This window comes from Cervus canadensis, chromosome X (genome assembly GCF_019320065.1).
Source record: "Cervus canadensis isolate Bull #8, Minnesota chromosome X, ASM1932006v1, whole genome shotgun sequence".
NCBI classification, from domain to species: domain Eukaryota; kingdom Metazoa; phylum Chordata; class Mammalia; order Artiodactyla; family Cervidae; genus Cervus; species Cervus canadensis.
Window position 1 is genome coordinate 77,620,189 of NC_057419.1, and position 26,141 is coordinate 77,646,329.

General features: G+C 36.4%; 1 protein-coding gene across 2 annotated transcripts in view; it reads left to right on the forward strand.

Moving 5' to 3' along the window:
• The first annotated feature begins 7,752 nt into the window (after nucleotides 1–7,752).
• Nucleotides 7,753–26,141, forward strand: part of POF1B (POF1B actin binding protein) — an 84,053-nt gene continuing 65,664 nt past the window's right edge. For both annotated transcript variants that reach the window (XM_043458941.1, XM_043458942.1), the window contains exons 1-2: nucleotides 7,753–7,845; nucleotides 7,969–8,289. In XM_043458941.1, the coding sequence (XP_043314876.1) occupies nucleotides 8,008–8,289 (282 nt within the window). In that variant the 5' untranslated portion in view covers nucleotides 7,753–7,845; nucleotides 7,969–8,007. The remainder of the gene's footprint in view (nucleotides 7,846–7,968; nucleotides 8,290–26,141) is intronic.

Genomic DNA, 26,141 nt, shown 5'->3' on the forward strand with positions numbered 1-26,141 from the left:
TACTGGAGTGGGTTGCCATGCCCTCCTCCAGTGGATCTTTCCAACCCAGGGATAGAGCCCTTGTCTTCAGCCTTTCCTGCATTGGTAGGCAGGTTCTTTTCCATTAGTGCCACCTGGGAAACCCTAATTTCTGATTGTAGTGGAAAACAGTCCTTCACCATTGGCTGTAGTTTTTTTTTTTTTTCAGATGTTTGTCATCAGATTTATCATCAGGCATAAAAGTAGGATTCTGTTAACTGCTTTATCTCATCTACTGAAATGATTATACATATTTTTTTTCTTTTTTGATTTGTTGATATGGTGAATTATATTGATTGATTTTCAAATGTTGAAAAGTCTTGCATTCCTGAGACAAATTCCACTTGTTGATAATATATTATTGTTTTTATATATTGTTGGATTTGAATTGTTAATATTTCATTGAGGATTTTTGAGTTTATTCTCATGTTGGTTAATATTTTATAGTTTTCTTGTATTGTCTTTGCTTTTAATGCTGGTCTTAAAACACATTAGTTAAAGTAGTTAGCCTCCAACTAATAAAAATAAATGGAAAAAAACATTTTTTTAAATAAATAAAAAATAAATAAAACATATTAGTTAAGTGTTCCTTCCTCTTCTGTTTTCTGGAAGAGATTGTATAGAAAATGTATTGATTTTTCCCCCTAAATATTTGCTGAAACTCAGTATTTTTCTTTTTGGAAGGTTTAGTATTATGAATTTTGGTTCTTTTATAGATGTAGAATTGACCTAGTGTGCATTGTGGTAGCTTATGGTTTTCAAGGAACTGGTCCGTTTTATCTAAGTTGGAGGATGTACGTGAATGTTCATAAGGTATTACCCTATCAATGGCTGTAGAGTCAGTAGTGACATCTCCTCTTTAATTCATGATTTTGGTTATTTGTGCTTTCTTCCCCCTTCATTTGTTAGAAGATTATCAATTTTTATTGATTTTTTCAAAGAGCCATCTTTTGTGTGTGTGTTTTTTTTTAATTTTCTCTATTCTTTCTCTGTTTTCAATTTCATTGATTTCACTTCTTATTCGTCCCCTTCTTATATTTGCTTTGGATACTTTTGTAACTTATTTTTAGATAATTCGATTACATTAAAATTACTCCTTAAAACTTCTCTACATTACAACACAGATACCTAGAGCAGACACCATGGGACTTTATCTTTTAATAAGCTCTTCCATCCTAGCCAAGCTTTTAAAATTATAAGCAAAAGCCTTGCAATCAAGCTTCATTCTATCTTTCCTTTTTATTAATTTGATTGAGGCTTCTCTGTAACTGTGTCATCTGGCATTTCCCCACTTCTGATGTTTTCCCTTTTCTCAAGTCAGACCTGTTTCATATGATACTTTCTACTATAGGCAGATTTATATCTGCAAAGCCACGGCAAGCCCTTTCTTTATCCCAAGCCAAATCTAGAGCATAGTGTTAAGAACTCCCATTTATTGTGTAGCTACTAGGTACCAGACAGCATACTAAACACTTTACATGCATTTTATCTAATCTACACTACAAGCCAGTTGTTAGAGGCTATTATCCATTTCATTGAGAATCATAAAAGCTAAGAAAAGTAACATAATTTTCCAGGCCATGGAGCTAAAATGTAATGGAGTAAAAATTTAAGTCCAGGTCTGTCTGACTGCTAAGCTATGCTCATTGATACTATACCACTTAGCCTTCAATATTCTATTTTTATTAAAATGAAAATATTCTTAATATCAAGACATCTTAGCTATAATTAATGTACTACACTGTAGTTCATTCTCATCCTACCTTCTTCCTATATATAGAGCAATGTGACCCTTACCCAGGGTTGTAGCTCACCTCTATGTCACTCACTCCTAAGATGTTTATAATTTCTTATCCAATACATAGGAAGTCTCATCTCTCTGGCACTACCACATTCCTCTTTTGTCCAAGCCTGTCCCCAACACACTGATATAATTCAGGGATTTTCAAACTGTATTGTGCAACAAAATCACCAGAAAAAGTGAAAAAGTGAAAGTGAAAGTCACTCAGTAGTGTCCAACTCTTTGTGACCCCATGGACTGTAGCCTGATGCCAGACTTCTCTGTCCATGGAATTCTCCAGGCAAGAATACTGGATTGGGTAGTCATTCCCTTCTCCAAGGGATTTTCCCAACCCAGGGATCACACCTGGATCTCCAGAACTGTAGGCAGATTTTTTACCATCTGAGCCACCAGGGAAGACCAGAATCACCAGAAATTCTTGTTAAAGAGATTGTTGGGCCATACTCCTAGAGTCTCTGACTCAGTAGATATGGGGTGGGGTCAGTGTATGGCAAAAACCACTACAATATTGTAAAGCAATTAGCCTCCAATTAAAATAAATAAATTAAAAAAAAAAGAATTTCCATTTCTAAAAATTCTGCCAATGAAGTTGCTGCTTCTGGTTCAAATATCACTGATGTAGTTATATGACTGATCAAATGGTCTTTGTATGTTTTCATGATATTGTAGAATTATAAGCTAGTTATGAATTCCCACTTAATGAGCTTAGCTTGAAACATATGGAAGGAAAAAGTCTGAAGAGCACTGGTCACTAAAGTTATTCCACACAAAATGTATTTCATCACCAACAAAACTTGAAAATTTCTATGCATCATTGATCTGTTAAAAAGATTACAGTGTCCACTAGCTCATGAAAGGCTATAAGAATTATGTCAGTAAAGTGAAAGTGAAAGTCACTCAGTCATGTCAGACTCTTTGAGTCCCCTGTATACAATCCATGGAATTATCCAGACCAGAATACTGGAGTGGGTAGCAGTTCCCTTCTCCAGGGGATCTTCCCAACCCAGGGATTGAACCGAGGTTTCCCACACTGCAGGCGGATTCTTTACCAGCTGAGCTACAGGGAAGTCTGTGTCAGTAAAGCTACTTCTCAAATTATAGTTAACCAAGTGTATTATTGCTTTTCATCCTGTTCGTGACACTAATTGTCTCACTGTTCGCACTGTTTGCTGAACCCAGGGTAGGCAAAGCACGGGCTAAGAGGCTGGAAGGAAACTTGAGGAGCCATAGGAACTGCAGACACGTTTATTCTCTCCTGGTTGGCAGGGCAACCATTACACAGCCTCTCTTTTGGCTGACACAGCAGCCGTAGCAGCAGCCATAGGGTAACCATAATGAAGCCATAACATAACCTCATATAACATAATCATGATGTCGCTCCAATGTAGCCCCAATGGAGCAGTAGCCTGTGCTTTCATGGTGAAGATCATACAGGCATACCACACAAAACAGTTCGTGGTCAAGCGAGTACCTAGTAACATGCATGCACAGTTCTGTAAGTGATCTTAGCTGTTACATAAACATTATTTACAAAACGTGGGGCAAGAGCGGAAGGCTGTGGGGTGAGAGAGCCTGATTACGCTATCTTGGCTAATTTACTCTTTCCCTACATCAAGTATTTCTTAGACTTACTTTGTCATAAAACACTTTTTCAGATATAACACAGTAGACTAGTGTTATTTAGGACACAGTTTGAGAAATGCTGCTCTAAAGTAATCTTTTTTTACAGGAAAGGTCAGGTATCCCTGGGGATCTGCCAGAATCATAGAGGTTTGGTGCCTGTTCAGCAGCATTCAAATCATACAGAGGAGTTATTTACTCTGTCTTGAATCCAAGTCTGATTTTCTCCAGTGTGGCTCTTGGAATATTGGAATTAGTTAGTTCTGAGCAAAATTATGCACACTTAAAATTTACTTACAGACGGAGATTCAAATATCATAGTAGGAGATATTAAGGGACTTTCAAGGATTGACTATCTCTATTCTAAGTATGTACATCATCAGACACTTGATAATCTGATATAGATTTTTGAGTTGATATCAGACAAAATTGTTCAGCATTTAAACTTCACCATTCATTTTCTAAAAATCAAGAAAATTATTTTTAATATCTGATATTCTGAAATATTGCCTAAAGTTTTCCAACAGCAGTTAAGCAAGCTCTACTGTAAGTTCTGTCAAAGGGTGGAAAAGAGTTCTACTGAATCAAGTGACTTGGACCCATTTACTAAAACATAGGTGCTTTCCCACAATCATCTCACTACCTTGGCCTTTAGCTTCCTCTGACCATTGTTCATTGACCCTTTCTTTATGAACATACTTCTCCCTGATCATAGAGTAAGCAAAAGTAAAAAGACCTAAATAACTTTGCTTTTAACTCTATCTTTTGCCATTACAACATTAGCCTGAAGCAATGGGCCAGTGCCAAAAATAGATTTGAGCGCCAGCCCCATGAAACAGGAGTTTCAGGATTAGTTATACACATAAAAACTCCACTGCCGATGCTGACTAAACTCATTTGGTGTCAAATTTATAATTAATTTCATTATTTAATATTCTAAGATAGTTCTGTGCATCAATTTTGATAAATTACTGAACTATTTTACGTTAATGATTTTAGGTAGCTAAGCTTTAAAAAATCAGACCTATAACCTCTTGGGACATTCATACTTGCTTTTCCGTGACTACTATTTCACAAAAATCGCACCACATAGTCTGTGAATAATATATTTTAAAACTTTGTATCTGGGTAGCATATTACAGTTAGCAGGTATTTAAATCTAGTAACAATTTTATGCAGTAGGTAAAATCAGGAAATTTTCAAATGGTTGTCAAAACAGTTTAGTCAAGATGTAAATCACTTTCTTTATTACCGATAATACATAAGGTAGACATTCCCCATCCTTACTCTATCCCTTGCTCTTACCATCAATAAGAGAAGTTTCATTTTCTACTTTTTTACGTCTTTAGTCATTTTATTTTTTAAAGGATGAATATATTATTTTTTTATAATCAAAAAACACTAAATATTTTTAAAGGTCTGTTAGAACCAAATTAGCTTCTAAGGGGAAATCGAATCCATCATGATAAATGAAGTTTTTTCAGTACTAAATATAAAGCATCTATATTACCGAGTGAAACAAATAACTGCTAGAAATATACTTAAGTATTCTCTGAATAAGTCTGCAGCTGAGAATAAGAAATAAACTGTTACTATTTCATCCACTAATGTAAGAAGCATAGCACAATCATGAAGCTTGTTTATTTATTTCTTTTTTCATTTATTTTTATTAGTTGGAGGCTAATTACTTTACAATATTGTAGTGGGTTTTGTCATACATTGACATGAATCAGCCATGGAGTTACATGTATTCCCCATCCCGATCCCCCCTCCCACCTCCCTCTCCACCCGATTCCTCTGGGTCATGAAGCTTGTTTAAATGTCAATTCCTTGGGTTTTCCAGTAGAAAACAGAATAAGTACTGTTATTAAATGGTCAAATATATTTATATGCATTTATTAATCAAACATAGGTGAGTATTAACATTATCGTCATAAAGGAGAAATAAAACAATTGTAGAAGCAGATCAATGAAGGCACAATGACGTCTCAGAGAAGAAGCACAAACTTTGGTGAGAATGAATGACAAACCTCTCTGAGGTGAGCAAGGGTGGTCAACATTTGTTTCATACCTAGATGTGGTTTGTCTGCCAGACAGTGTCTAATATCCTTTCTTTGTATTAATACTATCCCTGAGCTTCAAGCTCTTTCTTCTTCATACACAAGCATGTAGAAAACTGATGGATGAGGCTCAGGAATTAAAAGAAGGTGTCAGTTTCACACATTAATTTTTACCAATTGCATTAAGGCGGTTGTCTCAAAATGCCATATATCCAAGAAATATGGAGGGCAGGTATGGATGAAGGAATTTTTATTTTTCATCTCAATCTCTTACTTTAGTTATTAGAATACAGATATTAGCAGCACTGGATGCAGACATTAATGGCACTGTGTATATGTGTTTGTGTGTATTTCAAATTCAGATTTCAACAATCAGAGCTGACTGGATGACCCCACGTAATATCCATTTCCCACTCACATATAAAGCTGGTTCAAAATGATATGTTAATGATATTAACAAGTTATTGATATGACATTTTGCCAGGCTGTTTGGCAAATTAAATTAAATTTTAAGCCTTGAGAAACAGCATTATAATGAACAAAGATTAGATTCGAAAGCTCTGCACACGGCATACAAATATAAATGTAAATATACAATAAATTATTTTAATTATTTTAAAGTTTTTAAGGTCCATTTTCAGCATTTTGCTTACCTCTCCCCCGTAAAAAACCAAAGATTATTTTTAAAATCACTTATGTACTAATGGTTCAAAACTATTATATTTTTCCACTTGGAAGCTGTATTGGATGTCCAGATACAGAACATAATTTAAAATTTTACTTAGCAGTATAATACAGTAGCTAAGAGCTTAAAGTTAGCTGTCTGCTCAAATCACAGACTCATTATTTACTAGTAGTTTAACTTTGGGAAGATTTTCAGCCTCTCTGTGTCTCTGCCTCAGTTCCTCCCCTCTAAGCCCTCATACATTTGAGAGGATGAAGATATTTCACGTAAAACTCCTCACATAGTCAGAGTGAATGACCAAGTAAATCACTGCCTTTTGTACACTCAGCAGATAAAAATCTGGCTAGCCAGCTTGACGATATTTTCTTCCTCTCCAGAATGGTGGTGGTGTCCTGGGTTCTATGGTATATATACACACTAGGAAGACATCATTTTCTGAAGACACCCTCAGTGAGAGTATTCTAGAATTCTGTAGTGCTGAAATATTTTGCAAGGCAAAATCTGGTGGATAAGTAGGCAATATGATTGTGATTTCAAGTAGTGATAAATATAAGTGCTGCTGCTACTAAGTCGCTTCAGTCGTGTCCAACTCTGTGTGACCCCATAGATGGTAGCCCACGAGGCTCCATCGTCCCTGGGATTCTCCAGGCAAGAACACTGGAGTGGGTTGCCATTTTCTTTTCCAATACATGAAAGTGAAAAGTGAAAGTGAAGTCGCTCAGTCTTGTCCGACTTGTAGCGACCCCATGGACTACAGCCCACCAGGCTCCTCTGTCCATGGGATTTTCCAGGCAAGAGTACTGGAGTGGGGTGCCATTGCCTTCTCCAATATAAGTGCTAAGGATATTTAAATCTCATTATATCAATTAAGGCACTTCTTAAGATTTGCAGCTCCCTTAAGAACTAGATATTTAAAAAGCATAAAGTCAGGATACAGTTCTTTGTAAAAATGCAAAACAATATATAAATGCTAAAATGCAAAGCATTTATGGACTGGTTAGATTTTTCTTGACAGATCTCATCATTTAGACAAATCTTCCTCAATTTAAATTAGAAAGTCACATGAGGCCTGGAGCAAATTAAACAGGTCCCCAAATTAGAGAGAGTTGCTAGAAGGAGACCCCGCAGCAATCCCCCTCAACTGCAATTACCAGCTGGGTTTTACAAAGAATGCAAATTTATCTGGGAAAACTAGTGTGGTCCCTATGCTAATATCCCTTATTTTGGTCTGAGACTCTGGAATGGTAATATTCATGCTTATAATTACCTTTCCTAAGGTTAAGAACCATGGGAAAGTCACCTTCATATGACTTTTGTGATTTTTTTTCTGTAGTAAATTTTGGCATGGGCATGTCTTTACCTATTTACAGTTCAAGTGAATTTCCAAGACAGTGGAATTTGGAAGCTCTGACTTTAGCCCTGAAATTCCACATTCCTGCTCTTCCTAGACTTCCTTAGCCTACTGAGCGGCCTGGTAGCTATCTCCGTAGCAAAGCAGGGCCTCTCCCGGCCGGTAAACCTGCCTGGTGATTCCGCCCCTCAGGGGCGTGGCGGTACTATTTCCTGGAGCAATCTCCCTGGGGTGGCTCCACTTTGCATTTGCACTCGACTACTTTGCTGCCTCCTCTGCAGCTGCCGGACCTGCTTCTGCTGCTGCTCAGGTAACTCTAGTCTCTTGTTGGCACCAGAATAGGCCGCGGTGGTTAATAAAAGGTTTCAACATGTGCCTGCCTGTCTGTTTTCCTGCTCTTTTCTTTCATGATCTCTCTCTGTTTGTTCCTTAGGGAGAGCATCTGGGGATTACCTTGCAGACCACTGAGAAGATGAGCTCAAGCTACTGGAGTGAGATGAGCAGCAGCAGCTGTGGGACTCAGCAGTCCCCAGAGGTGCTGCCATGCCAGCCCCAGCATTACCACTGCTACCGTCAGTCAAGCCAAGCCCAGCAGCCTCCAGAAAAAAATGTAGTGTACGAGCGAGTGAGGACTTACAGTGGGCCCATGAACAAGGTGGTTCAGGCTTTGGACCCTGTCGGCTCAGGAGAAGTGCTCTCCCCTCTCAAAACTTCCTCCTCCTACCAAAGCTTGGTTTGGAGCGACCATTCCCAGGTACCACAAAGGCAGCTATGTCAAAGAGGGGGAAATCTTGAACTCGTTTATTTTCTTCTTGCTTCTCTGGCTCTGTTCTACAGAACATTATCTCTTGGATTGCACTTTTATATGCAATATAAGGTGGCCCAAATTCCATCTCTTGGCTGTTCTTTTCTAGTGCTGTAGCCATTTGTTTATCAGTTTACTAATGCTTGTAGCCATTTGTTTATCAGTTCCAATGATTTTCACAATCTAACTAGAATATAAAATGGTTCATTTTTGTGGAATTAGATTGGAATATCTAATCTGAGGTATTCTTTTACTCCTACCATAAAGCAATCCTCAACTTTTTATAAAATAAGTTCTCACTGGTTCACTTCATATCAAAAGTATACAGCTTTTTAAAAAAATCAAATATGGTGGTGCAGGGAAAATGATATGTACGGAGTGACAAGCAGTTATTTGTGTTTGGCAAATAGTATACTGCTCCAGGATAAGTGACAGGCACAAATGTCTATTTGAATCGTTATATGTGTTTAGTCTTCTGAAAATGACACACTGGTTCTTGTATAGTCAAGGTGGATAATTTATGTCTTAGTAGAAAGAATATTGAAAGTGAATGTAGAATTGAGGAAGGCAAGATATAAGCAGTCGTTATATGAAAGTTAAAAATAATGGAAATCTAAGACACCCTTTAAAATGAAATAAATTTGTTTTTAAAGGGGTTAGTTTAGTATCTGTGCTAATAATCTTGCCAATGAATATGAAAGAACATTGCAAGACAATATAAAAATAACAGCTCTATGTTTTCATCTTTGACTGTCTTTACATTAAATTTGCATGTCTTTAAGCTTTCTGGAAACTTCTGTCTAAACTGAAATTATGCTTCAAGATACAAGCAGTACTGTGAGGAGCTCAAAAAGTAGCCATCGGAATGATATCCTATGTTGCATCGTTATGCTGATCTGGAATAATATGGACTATTTTCCCCAAAACAACAATTTTAAGTAGGATATGAAGCAACATTTATAAGGGATATGATAAAGCTGTTTTAAAAAGAATTTTTTAAAGATATCAGTAAATGAACAACTATAAGGGCCACAATTTTACTGTTTTACTTCACTCCTAGCTTAATTTGAGGGGAAAATTAAGATGAAAAACCCCAGCATTTACTGGCAGTAATTACCTATTTGAGAAAAACTCCACCTGCATTGAAGTCAAAGGGAAGAAAAATAAAAAGTCAAAACTACTAGTTTGTGATAATAATAATGCAAATGTGCATTCCAATATTAAGCATTAGGATGTTAATGAACAACATAGTAGCTGTCACCTATGTTCCTGAGTAGCCTCAAAACAATGCAAAAGTTGGAAACAGCAAGTTACCTTCATCATGGGTATGCTAAAATTACCCTCACATAATTATTAACCTCTTATCAACTTCCTAGTAAAAGAAAAATAAATAAGAAAAAAAATTAAAGCTGAAATTTGGCAAGTTATAAACATTGACCACAGAACAGCCTTTAGGGTCACACTTTATTGTATACTCCATAGTTCAACTTTCCTTTTAAATAAACCTGGACCACACTGGTTGAGCTTTTTGCAAAAATCACCTTCTTTATACCAGATATCTGCTAAGTGATCTTCACAGGACTAGCTCCATCCTGAAATGTAGTTCCCCAAAGGAATTTACAAAGAGCCTTAAGGACAGAAAGTATCACCACAGAAACTGGGAAAAGAGATTGGGATAGAGGGTGAAGTCCGAAGTTATTTATAATTGATAAGAAAGAAAAGGGCTGGGTGAGGAAGAGGAAGGTAAAATTTCAAACTGAGTTACATATCAAAGGGTATTCATAAATCTACTAAAAGATAATTTGGCAAGAAAGCTTTAAGATAGCTGTCACAAAGAATGTGACTAAGAAACTATTATTTTATTTACTTTCTCCCTGTTTAGTGGCAGGATGGCATTGTATAAGGTAAGACCTAAAATTGACCTGAAATTGCCTTCATGTTAATGAAATGCGTAAGATGTGGTAGCAGCTTTATTATATACCATACCTAGCACAAGCAAGAAATACACATTACTTAATATCTTTTTCATTTAGCTTTATTTTTTAAAATTCTCTCCTTAATATGCCATGTTTCAATGACATTTTGAGTTGGTATATAGCAATTATTCTGATGCTTGAGTTTGTGACCATGGCAGCTAGGAAAATGGGTTGGTTATCATGAATTCAATTAAACTTTTACTTTAATTGCTTTTAGCATTTTTGTGTTTGGATGATATTAAAAGAATTCATATGATTAAAAATATATATCATTGCCAGTAGTAAAATATGATCCCTTTGAGAAATTGAAATGATATTGTGCTGCTTTTCTTTTTTAGTTTGTGTAGTAGACATTTTAGATTTAAACAAATGCTTTGTGCAGCACTTTAGTATTTTCTATTTCTGGCTTTTTAGCACACGTCTTTTCCTTTATTGCTTTCTTATGAACTAAAATAGTATTTATAGATATTTTAAATTTCTCCAAATATAATGTTGCTCTGTTTCTTGTCTACAATTGATCAGATATATTTTATGATTCTCCCAGTTATTATTTTGTCTGACTGATAGAATGTTTCTCAGAGAAAATTGAATATAGAAACCAGTTGCGGGCGAAATTATCTAAATTGATGATAGAATTAAAGTTACTAAGTTTATTCATGTGAACTGGAAAAATCAGAAGCAGGTATAATCAAGGTCATAGGTGAATTTTAGAGCTGAATGTAGTCTTATAAATAAATGGAGTTCTAGAAACTACATGAAACTAAAGAGAACAAAAACCTTTTGGCTCAACATTTTAAAATGCTGGAACATTAAACATCCATCATTAATTCAAAATGAAATACTGCCTCAAATGAACAGCACTGATGTTAATACACGTTGGACATAAATATTTCTCTTCCATTAATTTTAGCTTTTTATGATGTTCAAGATATTTTCCATGCATACAGAGCAGTTCTGTTATGACAGAGAAATTGATCAAAATAAAATATTTTTAATACCCATCATTCATTGAGCACATATTTATTAAATGCCTGTTATGTAGTAAGCACCATGATTATCTAGATAAATACCCATTTGCTTATCTAGGGAGAGTCCATACTGAGGACAGAAAAACATGATCTGGGGACTTCCTAGGTGGTGCTAGTAGTAAAGAACCTGCTCCCAATGCAGGAGACATAACAGATGTGGGTTTGATCCCTGAGTCGGGAAGATCCCCTGGAAGAGGGCATGGCAACCCACTCCATTACTCTTGCCTGGAGAATCTCATCGACAAAGAAGCCTAGCCAGTTACAGTCCATAGGGTCACAAAGAGTTGAACAAGATGGAAGCAACTTAGCATGAATGCATGCATGCATACATGATCTAGTCTGTAGGTGTTCTGTATGTCTATATTTCATTTTAGAATATGATTTTGTGCTTTAGCCATCAATATTTTACTGAATAAAATGTTTTGATGCAAGAAGGGACCTCTTAGAGATTGTGTTATATGAATGACCATTCTTTTCAATTTTAAGCTTGCAACAAAATTTAACTCCAGAAAGCAACCTGGGGAAGAATATGAGTTTATGAATGATCTCTGCTCTCAAAATTATTCAGCTTGGGCTTTTCTTTGTTTACATGATTTTTTTTTCCTTTTCTTTGGTTACAAAGATTGTGGCTAGCTCCTTTACTATGCCAGGATTTCTATACACTATCAGAAAATTTTCCTGCTCTGTGGGGATGGGTGTGTTGTTTTGATAAATTGTTGTGCAAAGGCGTGGTCACTAAAGTGAATGATTGTTCAGGGAAGTAGGTTGCCTGGAAAAGGAATGAGGTCATAGGATAAAGAGCCCTGAGTGTTCAGTTTTGGTCATCCCTTTTGTGCTTATAATTAAATGAGGCTATAGAAATTGAGTGCAACTAATTGCTAGGTGAAAATGCCCTTGCCAATTGTCTCTTGTTTAAGGGAGGTCTGATAAATTGCTGGGCCTGTTTTCAGTCAATGGCTCTAACAAGCTATAATTGTGTGTGTGTGTGTGTGTGTGTGTGTGTGTGTGTGTGTGTGTGTGTGTGTGTGTGTGTGTGAAGGTGGTGGGGGAAGTGGGGAGGAAGGTGAACTTTTTTAACTGTTGTGATTCAATTTTTTTTTCTTGACAATTCTTGGTAAAATAACTGCAAGATTTGCCATACTCTTAAACCCTTTTTAAAAGTGAAAACCTTTCTAAACAAGTATATTTGAGCTAACATTTTCTTCACAACAGAAGCCATCCCAATAGCCATCCCTTTTTGACTTCCAATGGAACAGATACATTTCTAATTCTTAAAAACAAAAAACATGCACTGCAAAGTGACTGGATACCTAATTTTCTCTCCTAGTTTCTCCTTTAATAAAAGAAAAAGAATCCAAGATTGGGTTTCTTGGAGAGTTTCCTTGGAGGGAAGCGGTGAAGGGAAGGAGTTCCATTACTCTTACATTCTATAGCTTTCTTTACATGGGAACAGAATCACAAATTGTATCCTAAATTGAGGAAGTGTTTGTTTCATCTAAAGAGAGATCACTACAACTTAACCTGTTTCTTTCTGTACAAAGTTCAGAACAACATCTCAACAATAACCTAAGGCAGGTGTTTAAACTGCTTTAAAAGGTTCTAGGTAAAGCATCTCCCATACTATTCAGAAAATTTATTCAAATGACAGTTTGCCTTGGAAAATTCTGTCAGCATAAATGTCAGGTGGTTTTTAAACATACTACCTCTTTTGAAACTGTTCAGTCACCATTATTACAGTCAGTGATTCTCATAGTCATTAAAACTGACAGAAGCACCTATAAGGCTCCCATGGTTTTCTTTCTTGGAACAGTGTATTACTTATTAATTTTAAGTAAAGTTTTAAAATTTGAATTAGGCAACATGAGAGAGTTGTGTTCAACAAGTTTCCAAATATTTAGAGAACAAAGTCCTATACTATGTGTGTAATCTTTTTTATTATTTAATTCTCATCCCAACAGTCTTGCTGTCTCTCCTTTATGCATTGCACTAAAGTCTTGAACTATTTGATAGGACCTATCAATGGGAAAATGAAAGTCAGTAGTATTGACTAAAGTTGTTTATATTTTGTGGAGCCTAAAGATCAGTCACAGAGAACATTGTGTGGAGAAAATGCCTGTACAAGTGAATCTATGTGTAATGTCTCAGGGAGAGCTACAAATAGGTAGCTTCCCAACCCAGGGATCTTCCCAACTCAGGGATTGAACCCAGGTCTCCTGCATTGCAGACAGGCACTTTACCATCTGAGCCACCAGGGAATCAAGCCGAGTTGTAATGAGTATCAAATGAGATAACATGTGAAGGTGTCCAGCACAGAGTTAGCACTTTATAATTCTTTCCATTTGTATTATTGATTTATAAAAATATAGCCAACAAAAACCACTAGCTGCACAGATAAAATACAATAATAAATTAAATAATATATGAATAGTCTATCATGAATATGAGCTTCCCTGGTGGCCCAATGGTAAAGAATCTGCCTGCAATACAAGAGACCTGGGTTCGATCCCTAGGTCAGGAAGATCCTCTGGAGAAGAGAATGGCAACCCACTTCAATATTCTTGCCTGGATAATCCCATGGATGGAGGAGCCTGTTGGGCTACAGTCCATGGGATTGCAAAGAGTTGGACATGACTGAGTGACTGACATTTCATTTTCATTATATGAATAGACTATAAAGTAAGAGTTCCTCTGACACTGGAAAGATTAGGTAAACACATATGCTTGAAAGGCTTATTAGGGCTCTACCAGCTAGGAAAAACTAATGAGGAAAAGCATTAAAGTAGTTTTCTAAAACTCATGGTGTATGATCAAAAGATGAACAGCAGAAATATATTTATAATGTTTACTGACATAATTATCCTTTAGAAAGAGTAATTTGGAAGTTCCCATGCTCTTAGTATCTTTGAACATGAATCTTAATATTTGAAATGGAGTTTTTTTTGGTGCATGTTTTTTTTCTTCTTCCTTTTTAAAATGTAGTGATGCTGAATATTAAAGCTTGCTTGTAGTCTGCCTCTTACCTAATGCTTCTTCTAGAGCTATACTTCCAATAGGGCAAAGAGAAAGAAGAAAGTGTTAGTTGCTCAGTTGTGTCCCACTCTTTGTGACCTCATGAACTAGCCCGCCAGGCTCCTGTGTCCATGAAATTCTTCAGGCAAGAAGACTGGAGTGGGTTGCCATTTCCTTCTCCAGGGGAATTCCTTACCCAGGAATCGAACCAGGGTCTCCTGCATTATTGGCAGTCTATCATCTGAGCCACCTGGGATATGTGGTTATTTACATTTAAATTAATTAAAATTAAAACTAATTATTCAGTTCCTCATTCACAATAGCCATGTTTTAAGTGCTCAACAGCCACAGGTGGCTAATGACTACTATCTGTACAGCACAGATATAAGGTATTTCCACCACTGCAGAGAGTTCTACTGGACACTGCATATATATATATATATTCAAGCTACTCATTTAAATATATAAATATATCTAAGATCATCACATTCAAAGAAATTCATGGTGATGCAGATGTGCCATCAAGCTGCTGCCAATGTACCTGATCAGCTTTAATGGACACATAGGAATGAAACAGAATATGAAGCCACGAACTTTCAAAGCATATGTTTAGAAAGACTATTTCAGTAGAAGGAGAATTAAATTCATGAACCTTCTTTAAAAGGTGAAATGAAATATTTTTATTTATATATGTAGTAATCCTTTGTTATCCAAGGGGGATTGTTACCTGGATCCCTGCTCCAGATACCAAAATCCACAGATGCTCAAATATCTTATATAAAATGGCCTAGTATTTACATATAACTTATGCATAGCATTCCATGTATTTTAAGTCATCTTCAGATCTGTAAATACAATGTAAATGCTATATAAATAGTTGTCAGAACACATCAAATTCAAGTTTTGCTTTTTGAAGCTTTCCAGATTTTTATTTTTCTAATATTTTCAGTCCTCCATTGGTTGAAATTGCAGATGCAGAAGCCATGGATATGGAGGGCAGACTGTATCTATCTTTTATATAATTTCCCCAGAACCTTACTTTTTGAGAGAAAAAAATTTTTAATTATTTATTTATTCATTTTTTGGCTGTGCTGGGTCTTCACTGCTGTGCACAGGCTTTCTCTACTTGTGGTTTGTGGGATCTAGAGTGTGGGTTCAGTAGTCGTGGTGCACTGGCCTCATTGCTCCACAGCATGGCATGTGGAATCTTCCCAGACCAGGGACTGACCTGTGTCTTCTACATTGGCAGGCAGATTCCTATCCACTGAACCACCAGTGAAGTCCAGTAAATATTTAAGAAGAGGAAAAAAGATGAAAAAATAACTCCCCTCAATCAAAATGCATCTTCCTTTCTTCAGCACATGATCTGGGTTTCATAGCCTTTCTAACTTCCTATCTCCCTTAGCTTATTGAATTAATTTTAAACCTTAGTAAGTAAAGTAAACTAAGATCATGGCATCTGGTGCCATCACTTCATGCAAATAGATGGGGAAAAATAGAAACAGTGACAGACTTTATTTTCTTGGTCTCCAAAATCACTGTGGGTGGTGACTGCAGACACAAAATTAAAAGACACTTGCTCCTTGAAGAAAAGCTATGACAAACTTAGTGTAATAAAAAGCAGAGACATCATTTTGCCGACAAAGGTCCATATAGTCAAAGCGATGGTTTTTCCAGTAGTCATGTACGGATCTGAGAGTTGGACCATAAAGAAGGCTAAGCACAGAAGAATTGATACTTTCAGACTGTGGTGGAGAGGACTCTTGAGAGTCCCTTGAACTGCAAGAAGATCAAACCAGTCATTACTAAAGGAGGAATATTCATTGCAAGGACTGATCCTGAAGCTGAAGTTCCAATACTTTGGCAACCTGATGTGAAGAGCTGACTCATTGGAAAAGACTCTGATGCTGTGAAAGGTTGAAGGCAAAAGAAGGAGGCGACAAAGGATGAGATGGTTGGATGGCATCATTGACTCAATAGGCATGAGTTTGAGCAAACTCTGAGAGAAAGTGAAGGACAGAGGAGTCTGGTGTGCTGCATGCAGCTCAGTGGTTGCAGTCAGTGACTCTGCGACTTAGCAACTGAACAATAATGAGTAAAGTTCAAATATCATGTCCATTTTTACAGATGAGATAACCAAGGCACAGGGGTGCTATGTGACTTGCTCAAGTTCATACGGCTAGTATGTGGTAGAACTGGGGTTTGAATATTTTAAACAAATATTGAAGTATAATTGCTTTACAATGTTGTGTTACTTTCTACTGTACAGCACAGTGAATCAGCTATATGTATACATATATCCCCTCTTTTTTGGAATTTAAATCTAAAGAGTCTAATTTCCAGTCTATGCTTATAACCACCATGCTATACTGGATATTCCTGGTCTACACATTTGACTCTTATCTGTGTTATACTGTCTCTGATACCTGATTCCTGTATATGCTTCATGATCATTTTCCTGTACCTACTCCATTATGAACCACCCGAAATCTTTTGGGACACAATCCAGGACATAAATAAATAATGTCAATAAACATGTCAATGCTTTTAAAATATTATGTTATTTACCAAGAAAGCAGATGTATTTTGTTACTGTTCAGAATTCTTTTTTACATTTCTCTCATATAATTATATTGATTGTTTTGTATCAAAACATATAAAACTCCAGCACCAGGTAGTAAGTTGATTAATTTTTAGTTATTTACAGACTCATAAATACTTTAATAGAAGTATCAAGAACAAATAATGTTGACTTGTACCTTTTTGTGGAATGTATTAAATCAGCAATAAAATGTCATTTAATTTGCAATTAAGAATCTTTTAAAAAACTTTGATAATCGAGTTCCCAAGTTAGGTCAAACTCCTCAACTTTGATGTTATTCAAGAGCTTCCTTAGGACAGCCTCACTCTATTTTTGTAGTCTTATCTGTCACTACTAATTTCCTTATATCTTGTGTTCTAGATGCACTGCACTTCTGTCTGTTTCTTGAACGTTTTGCTTGCCTCTCACCCCTTCCTTTGTTCATTCCATTGAATGAAGCATCTACCCTTCTCTCACATTTCTGCTGGATTACTACCTATCCCTTAATATGCATCTGGAAAGTCTTCTTCCACCAAAACATCTTCAACCCTGGATCTTCTTAGTCTCTCCTCAATGTAGTACTCCACCCCAACCTCCATTCCAGGTGTGGTCTCCTTTTAAACCCAGTATCAGTTTTCATCATTTAGCTAAATTATTGTAAGATAGCATAATATTGAGTAGTATATTATTTCTGTAGTTCTTATTCCCCTCCACCATGGACTATACACTTGATGGTTGAGATTTTTTTTTTTTAATAAAAACTTAAAGTCAGTCAAAAAAAAAGTGTTTTGGGGAATAGAATGAAACTTCAAATCCTTCCTCTCCTCTCTCCCCTCTCTTTTTGTGATTATGGCTTGCAAAAATTCCTGAATGTGGCTGTCAGCAGTGGTTTTAATAAGATACATGACTGGCACTGTCTTGTAGATTTCACTCCTCTATGCCCTCTCTTTGAATTGAAACTGGAAAGTAGGACACAAATTGCCTCTTTAAAAACATGAACAACACAGAAATATAAGAAAGCTATTTAATAAGTCAATCAGTTTTCTATTTTAGTTCTTGGATCTTATTAAGCATCTGGATTTGACTTGTTTATATTTGGTTAAAACTTCTTTCCCTTTGGACAAATATTTATCATTATTTAATATGTCAAATGTTGTTGAAGGGCTTGTCATTCTGATTTGTCATGTAATTTCCCTGGAATATTGTTGTGATTCTTCCTTTAACGAAATTAACTTAGAGCTGTTAATTACACTGTTTATAGAAATATTCTTTCTACCTCTCCTGTATATTTAAGGGAAATGTTTTTATTTATTGAATCTTACTCAATGACCTTGTAATTGGTTTAGCATATCAGTTATGTGCCCTGAGATTGTTTCATAAAAACTACTACTACTGTTCAGTACTCACCCACATATGAAAATACATTTAGAACTCTCCAAGGAAATATTTTTATCTTCAAGCATAGTATTTACCCATTTCTCCTTAGCATAGATTTCAGCTTGGATGTATACATCTCTGAATAAAATTATTTTAAAATCTTCACAAACTCTATTGCACCTAAGAATATGTTAGTTACTTAAATTCTCTATGAACACCTCATATCACTCTACTGCTCAATAAAACTTCAATGACACTCAGTGTCTATGAATTTCTTAGTCTGACTTTCAAAGCCCTCCAATTATTTGGCTCCCAGGGACCTTACTTCCGGGAACTCCTCTTCTAGTGTTCTACGTTTCAGCCAAAATGTAAACTGTTGTTCTTTAAATATAGCCCCTCGTTTTCCACAACTATGTCTTTGTGCATGATACTCTTACAATTGAAATGTCCCTATTCTCTATTCTCACCAATCTAGATATGTTGAAATCATACTAATTTTTCAAGAAATTTTCCTGAAGTGTAACCTTGTGATGAAATCTTAAGTTGTTCCAGGCTGAAGTTACCTCCTAGCCCTGGAAACTCCCAGAGTAAGTTCCTTGTAGCTCTTATGATACTACACTTTATTGTTATTTACAATAATAGTTTTTACCCTTAACTGATTGTAACTTTGGTGAGGGCAGAAAGTGTTTTCTGTCTTTTCTGTCTCTTTCATTACCACTACATAACTAGTATTGAACAAATAACTTAGTTACATATGTTACCAATCTATTAAAAATAATGCCTCATATTAATAGATGCTATATTTTATTTTTCAAAAGTTTTATATACTGACTTACTATAACTCCAAAAAATAAATAGAAAAAGCTTTATTGCATCCATTGTGCAAATTGTACAGTATACATACATTGAGTATTATTTGTTGTACAAATAAAAAGATTGAAGTGCAAACAGCTCAAAATAACTTGTCCAAGTTAGAAAGGCTAGTTAATGAATGCCCTGAGTTTAAATATCTGTTCTTTATCAGCTATCTCCCTTAATTAACCTTAGTTAGATATTAAAGAATTTTTAGTTAAAACAAGTTAATATTTTTTAGTTCCAGCAGATCATTTCATAGTTACCATTACTGTATTTTTTTTCCATTCTAATGTTTTATCAGAGGGGAAGTATCAAAAATATATTAGAGGACAAAGTAGATTTTGTTCTGACTTTCAAGGCATTGCCCTGAAATAATCCTGGAATTCAGAGTATATTTTATGTTTTTAAGGTTTCCCTTATGTTGTTGTTCAGCTGTTAGGTCGTGAATGACTTTTGCCACCTCATGGACTGCATGTAGTATGCCAGGCTCCAATACTCTTAACTATGTCCCAGAGTTTGCTCAAACTCATGTCCGTTGAGTTGGTGATGCCATCCAACCATCTCATCCTCTGCCACCCCCTTCTCCTTTTGCCTTCAATCTTTCCCAGCATCAGAGTCTTTTTCAGTGAATCAGATCTTCTCATCAGGTGGCCAAAGTATTGGAGTTTCAGCTTCAGCATCAGCCTTTCCAATGAATATTCTGGGTTGATTTCCTTTAGATTGACTGGTTTCATCATCTTGCAGTCCAAGAGACTCAAGAATCTTCTTTAGCAACACAGTTCAAAAGCATCAGTTCTTCAGTGCTCAACCTTCTTTATGGTCCAACTCTCATATCCATACATGACTACTGGAGAAACCACAGTTTTCACTACATGGACCTTTGTTGGCAAGGTGATATCTCTGCTTTCTAATAAACTGTCTTGGTTTATCGTAGCTTTCCTTCCAAGGAATAAAGCTTTTTTAATTTCATGGCTGGAGTCACCGTCTGCAGTGATTTTGGAGCCCAAGAAAATAAAACATGTAAATGCTTCCACGTTTTCATTTTCTATTTGCAAGAAGTGATGGGACTAGATGCCATGATCTTAGTTTTTTTAATGTTGAGTTTTAAGCTGGCGTTTTCTGTCTCCTTCTTCACCCTCATCAAGAGGCTCTCTAGTTCCTCTTCACTTTCTGCCATTAGAGTGGTATCACCTGCATTTCTAAGGTTGTTGATATTTCTCTGGGCAATCTAAATTCCAGCTTGTGGTTCATCCAGCCTGGCATTTTGAATGATGTCTGTCAGTCAGTTAGTCAGTTCAGTCACTCAGTCGTGTCCAACTCTTTGCGACCCCCATGGACTGCAGCACACCAGGCTTCCCTGTCCATCACCGACTCCCAGAGCTTGCTCGAACTCATGTCCATCAAGTTGGTGATGCCATCCAACCATCTCATCCTCTTTCGTCCCTTTCTCCTCATGCCTTCAATCTTTCCCAGCATCAGGGTCTTTTCCAATGACTTAAGCAGGATGAAAATATACATCCTTGTCATACTCTTTTCCCAATTTGGAACCAGTCCGTTGTTCCATGTCCAGTTCTAACTGTTGCTTCATGCCCCCCATACAGGTTTCTCAGGAGACAGGTAAGATGGTCTGATGTTCCCATCTCTTTAAGAATTTTCCACAGTTTGTTGTGATCTCTACATTCAAAGGCTTCCACGTAGTTGATGAAGCCGAAGTAGATGTTTGTCTGGAATACCTTTGCTTTCTCTATGATCCAACAGATTTTGCCAATTTGATCTCTGGTTCCTCTGCCTCTTTGAGACCCAGCTTGTACATGTGGAAATTCTTGGTTCATGTACTGTTGAAGCCTAGCTTGAAGGATTTTGAGCACTATCATGCTAGTATGTGAAACGAGTCCAATTGTGCAGTAGTTTGAACATTCTTTGGCACTGCCTTTCTTTGGGATTGGAATGAAAACTAACCTTTTCCAGTCCTATGGTCACTGCTGATTTTTCCAAATTTGCAGCATCATCTTTTAGGATTTTAAATAGCTCAGCTGGGATTACATCATGTCCACTAGCGTTGCTTGTAGTAATGCTTAGGAAGCTAAGGCCCACTTGAGTTAACACTCCAGGATGTCTGGCTCTAGGTGAGTGATCACACCATTGTGATTATCTGGGTCTTTAAGACCTTTTTAATGTAGTTCTGTGTATTCTTGCCACCTCTTCTTAATCTCCTCAGCTTCTATTAGGTCTTTACTGTTTCTGTCCTTTTTTGTGCCCATTTTTGCATGATATGTTCTTTTGATATCTCTAATTTTCTTGAAGAAATATCTAGTCTTTCCCATTCTATTGTTTTCCTCTATCTCTTTGCATTGTTCATTTAAGAAGGCCTTCTTATCTCTCCTTGCTATACTATGGAACTCTGCATTCAGTTGAGTATATTTTTCCCTTTCTCCCTTGCCTTTCACTTTTCTTCTTTCCTCAGCTATTTGTAAAGCCTCTTCAGACAATCATTTTGACTTCTTGGATTTTTTTTCTTGGGGATGATTTTGGTCAATGACTCCTGTACAGTGTTAGAAACCTCTGTCTGTAGTCCTTCAGGCACTCTGCCTACCAGATCTAATCCCTTAAATCTGTTTGTCACCTCCACTCTATAATCATAAGGGATTTGATTTAGGTCATACCTGAATTACCTAGTGGTTTTCCCTGCTTTATCAATTTAAGCCTGAATTTTGCCATAAGGAACTTATGATCTGCACCACAGTGGCTCCAGGTTTTGTTTTTGCTGACTGTATAGAGCTTCTCCATCTTCGGCTGCAAAAATTATAATCGATCCGATTTCAGTATTGACCATCTGGTGATGTCCATGTGTAGAGTCATCTCTTGGGTTGTTGGAAGAGGGTGTTTGCTATGATCAGTTTTTTCTCTTGAGAAAACTCTGTTAGCCTTTGCCTTGCTTCATTTTGTACTCTAAGGCTAAACTTGCCTGTTACTCCAGGTATCTCTTGACTTCCTTCTACTTTTGCATTACAATCCCCTATGATGAAAAGGACATCTTTTTTTAATATTAGTTCTAGAAGATGTTTTGGTTCTTCACAGAACCAGTTAGCTTCAGCTTCTTTGGCTTTGGTAGTTGGAGCATAGACTTGGATTACTGTGATGTTGAATGGTTTGCCTTGGAAACAAACCAATCTCATTCTATCATTTTTGAGATTGCATCCAAGTACTACATTTCAGACTTTTGTTGACTCTGAGAGCTACTCCATTTCTTCTAATGGATTTTTGCTCACAGTAGTAGATATAATGGTCATATGAATTAAATTTGCCCATTCCCATCCATTTGGGGCTTCCCTCATAGCTCAGTTGGTAAAGAATCTGCCTGTAGTGTAGGAGACCCGGGTTCCATTCCTGGGTCAGGAAAATCCCCTGGAAAAGGAAATGGCAACCCACTCCAGTATTCTTGCCTAGAGAATCCCATGGACAGAGGAGCCTAGCAGGCTACAGTCCAGGGAGTTTGCAAGAGTCAGACATGACTTAGCAACTAAACCACCACCACCATCCATTTTAGTTTACTGACTTCTAAGATGTTGATGTTCACTCTTGCCATCTTCTGTTTGACCACTTCCAATTTATCTTGATTCATGGACCTAACATTCATCCCCAACTGATCATTGTTTCCACTTTGACTCAGATGCTTCATTCTTTCTGGAGCTGTTTGTAATTTCCCTCCACTCTTCCCCAGTAGCATTTTGAACACCTTCTGACCTTAGGTCTCATCTTCTGGTGTCCTATCTTTTTGCCTTTTCATACTGTTCATGGCGTTCTCATGGCAAGAATACTGGAGTGGTTTGCCATTCTCTCCTCCAGTGGACCACATTTTTCAGAACTCCTCACTAGGACCCATACATCTTGGATGGCCCTGCATGTCATGCCTCATAGCTTCATTGAGTTACTCAAGCCCCTTTGCCAAGACAAAGCAGTGTTGCATGAAGGGGAATTCAGAGTATGTCTTAAGATTTTATAGTTTCCCTTCTAACCTAAAGGAAAATAACACCTCTCCAGCTTCTGCTTTCCCTTTTTTCTCCACTGCATTGAACTATTCAGAAGCTATTTCACTGAGGTAAATAAGAAATTGACACTATTTGCATTTCATGTGATTTTTTAACTCTGAAGTAATAGCTATTTTAACATACAGAAATAAAATACATGTTTTGTGACTAGCAAATTCTCCCTAAGATGACTAGAGTTTCCCAGCTGTCATTAGGTATGAACAATTATCCAAGGATATAGAGAAATAATACCCCAAAAGCAGACTGATCTTTTTTTCAGATGCCAATAGCTTATTTTAACAATTTGCTGTCTTAGAGTACTACCTAAGAATATTGAATACTACATTTCTGGATGCTTTTAAATATTTCCTTTCTTATTTGAAATTTAATTTTCCTTTTAGAATTTTCTCCTGCTCTTTTTTTTGTCTTTTATTTTAAAAGTTTATTTATTTTAAATGAAACAAAGACGAATATTTTTAATGATAGAAGGTACAATTCACAAAGAAGATAGACATCATAAACCATTAAACACCTTAGCAACAAAAAACAAATATACATAGAGCAAAAATCAGAACAAGTATAAGGGAAAAGAAAAATATATAATCATAGTGAGATATATTAACATTTCTCTGAGAATATTTTATCAAATGAAGAAAAAATAAGAATAGGAGCATCTTGAATGATGTCACTAATAGTTTAAATATAATGCATTTATATTTAATTAATTTATGTTAATCATATCCTACACAAATACATTTAAAATTTTGTATCTCATACTTTGTTATTAGATGTCCATAAGGCTTATTTAACTTATATGCAGAGTACATCATGAGAAATGCTGGGCAGGATGAAGCACAAGCTGGAATCAAGATTGCCGGGAGAAATATCAATAACCTCAGATATGCAGATGACACCACCCTTATGGCAGAAAGTGAAGAGGAACAAAAAAGCCTCTTGATGAAACTGAAGGAGGAGAATGAAAAAGTTGGCTTAAAGCTCAACATTCAGAAAACTAAGATCATGGCATCTGGTCCCATCACCTCATGGGAGATAGATGGAGAGACAGTGGAAACAATGTCAGACTATTTTGGGGGGCTCCAAAATCACTGCAGATGGTGATTACAGCCATGAAATTAAAACATGCTTACTCCTTGGAAAGAAAGTTATGACCAACCTAGGCAGCATATTAAAAAGCAGAGACATTACTTTGCCAACAAAGGTCCATCTAGTTAAGGCGATGGTTTTTCCAGTAGTCATGTATGGATGTGAGAGTTGGACTATAAAGGAAGCTGAGTGCCAAAGAATTGATGCTTTTGAACTGTGGTGTTGGAGAAGGCTCTTGAGAGTCCCTTGGACTGCAAGGAGATCCAACCAGTCCATCCTAAAGGAAATCAGTCCTGGGTGTTCATTGGAAGGACTGATGTTGAAGCTGAAACTCCAATACTTTGGCCACCTGATGCAAAGAGCTGACTCATTTGAAAAGACCCTGATGCTGGGAAAGATTGTGGGCAGGAGGAGAAGGGGACGACAGAGGATGAGATGGTTGGATGGCATCACCGATTCACTGGGCATGAGTTTGGGTAGGCTCCGGCAGTTGGTGATGAACAGGGAGGCCTGGCGAGCTGCAGTTCATGTGGTCGCAAAGAGTTGGACAAGACTGAGCGACTGAACTGAATTGAACTGAAGGGCATTTAGAAAAACTAGCAAAAAGATAAACATTACTAAATTTCAAAAAGTAGAATTATTTGTGTGTGTGTGTGATTTAGTTATACATGTATACATATAATATTTTTGAAATTTTTATTATATATATATTTTTAAATTAGAAATGTAGCACTATTTTCATACTAAGTCAAACAAGTGGAATCAAATGTCACATCTTTTAGTTAGGCAAAAATTCATACTTTTTCTAAAATATATATGTTATACATATTATTTATATATTTGTACAAAAACTTTTCTACTATGGCTGATAAAGGTTTGAGAAAGAACATAAAAAAAGAGATGGAGAGATTGGAGAACATAAACTAAATGAAATGGGAGCACTGACTATGAAATAGAAAAAGTGAAACAAACTAGATGAAAGTAAAAGTTGCTCATGTAGTCCGGTTGTTTTTAAACATTGCTGCTCATTAGAAATATATCTGGAGTTCTGGCAAAGAAAAACAATACCTGGGCATTTGTATTTCTCAAAAAATTCCAAGATAATTCTGATATACCTATGAATTTTTAAAAGCTTTTTCTATTATGGATTTTTCTATTAAACGGCAGTTTTGGAGATATAGAATTCTATAATTTTTCTGTTGGCCAATCAGGATATGGTGGTATTAAGTGAGTAGCAGTTGCATATTCACAATAGTAAAAGATGTTTATCAGTTTTCACAATCAATAACTAGACAAAAAATAAAAGATAAATTACAATTGCAAGCCATAATGGGAGCACAATTAACCTAACAATATAAATTAATTACATACAATTTGAGGGGGTCAAGCAGGGTGATGTGATATGTGGAAATGCATACACGCAAATATTTTCTTCCATTCTGCTGGTCTGTGTTTTTGGTTGGTACATTTAATTATTTATATTTAAGGTAATTATCAATAAGTATGATCCTATTACCGTTTTCTCCATTGTTTAGGGTTTATTTTCTATAGGTAAGGCTTTTCCTTATTTTCTGCCTAGAAAAGTTCCTTTAGCATTTGCTGTAAAGGTGGTGTGATTGTGCTGAATTCTTTTAACCTTTGCTTGTCTGGAAAGCTCCAATAAAGCAGATTGATTTTAATCCACTCTGATCAAAAATTGGTAATGCCATGTGTACTTTATAACAGGAGGAGGAGAAGAAAGAGGGGAAGAGGCTGGAGTGAGGAAGAGAAGGGAAAGGAAAAGGGCAGGAAGGAGGAGGAAAGGGAAGAGCACTGCCACAGCTTTCCCAAAGTAGAAAATGAA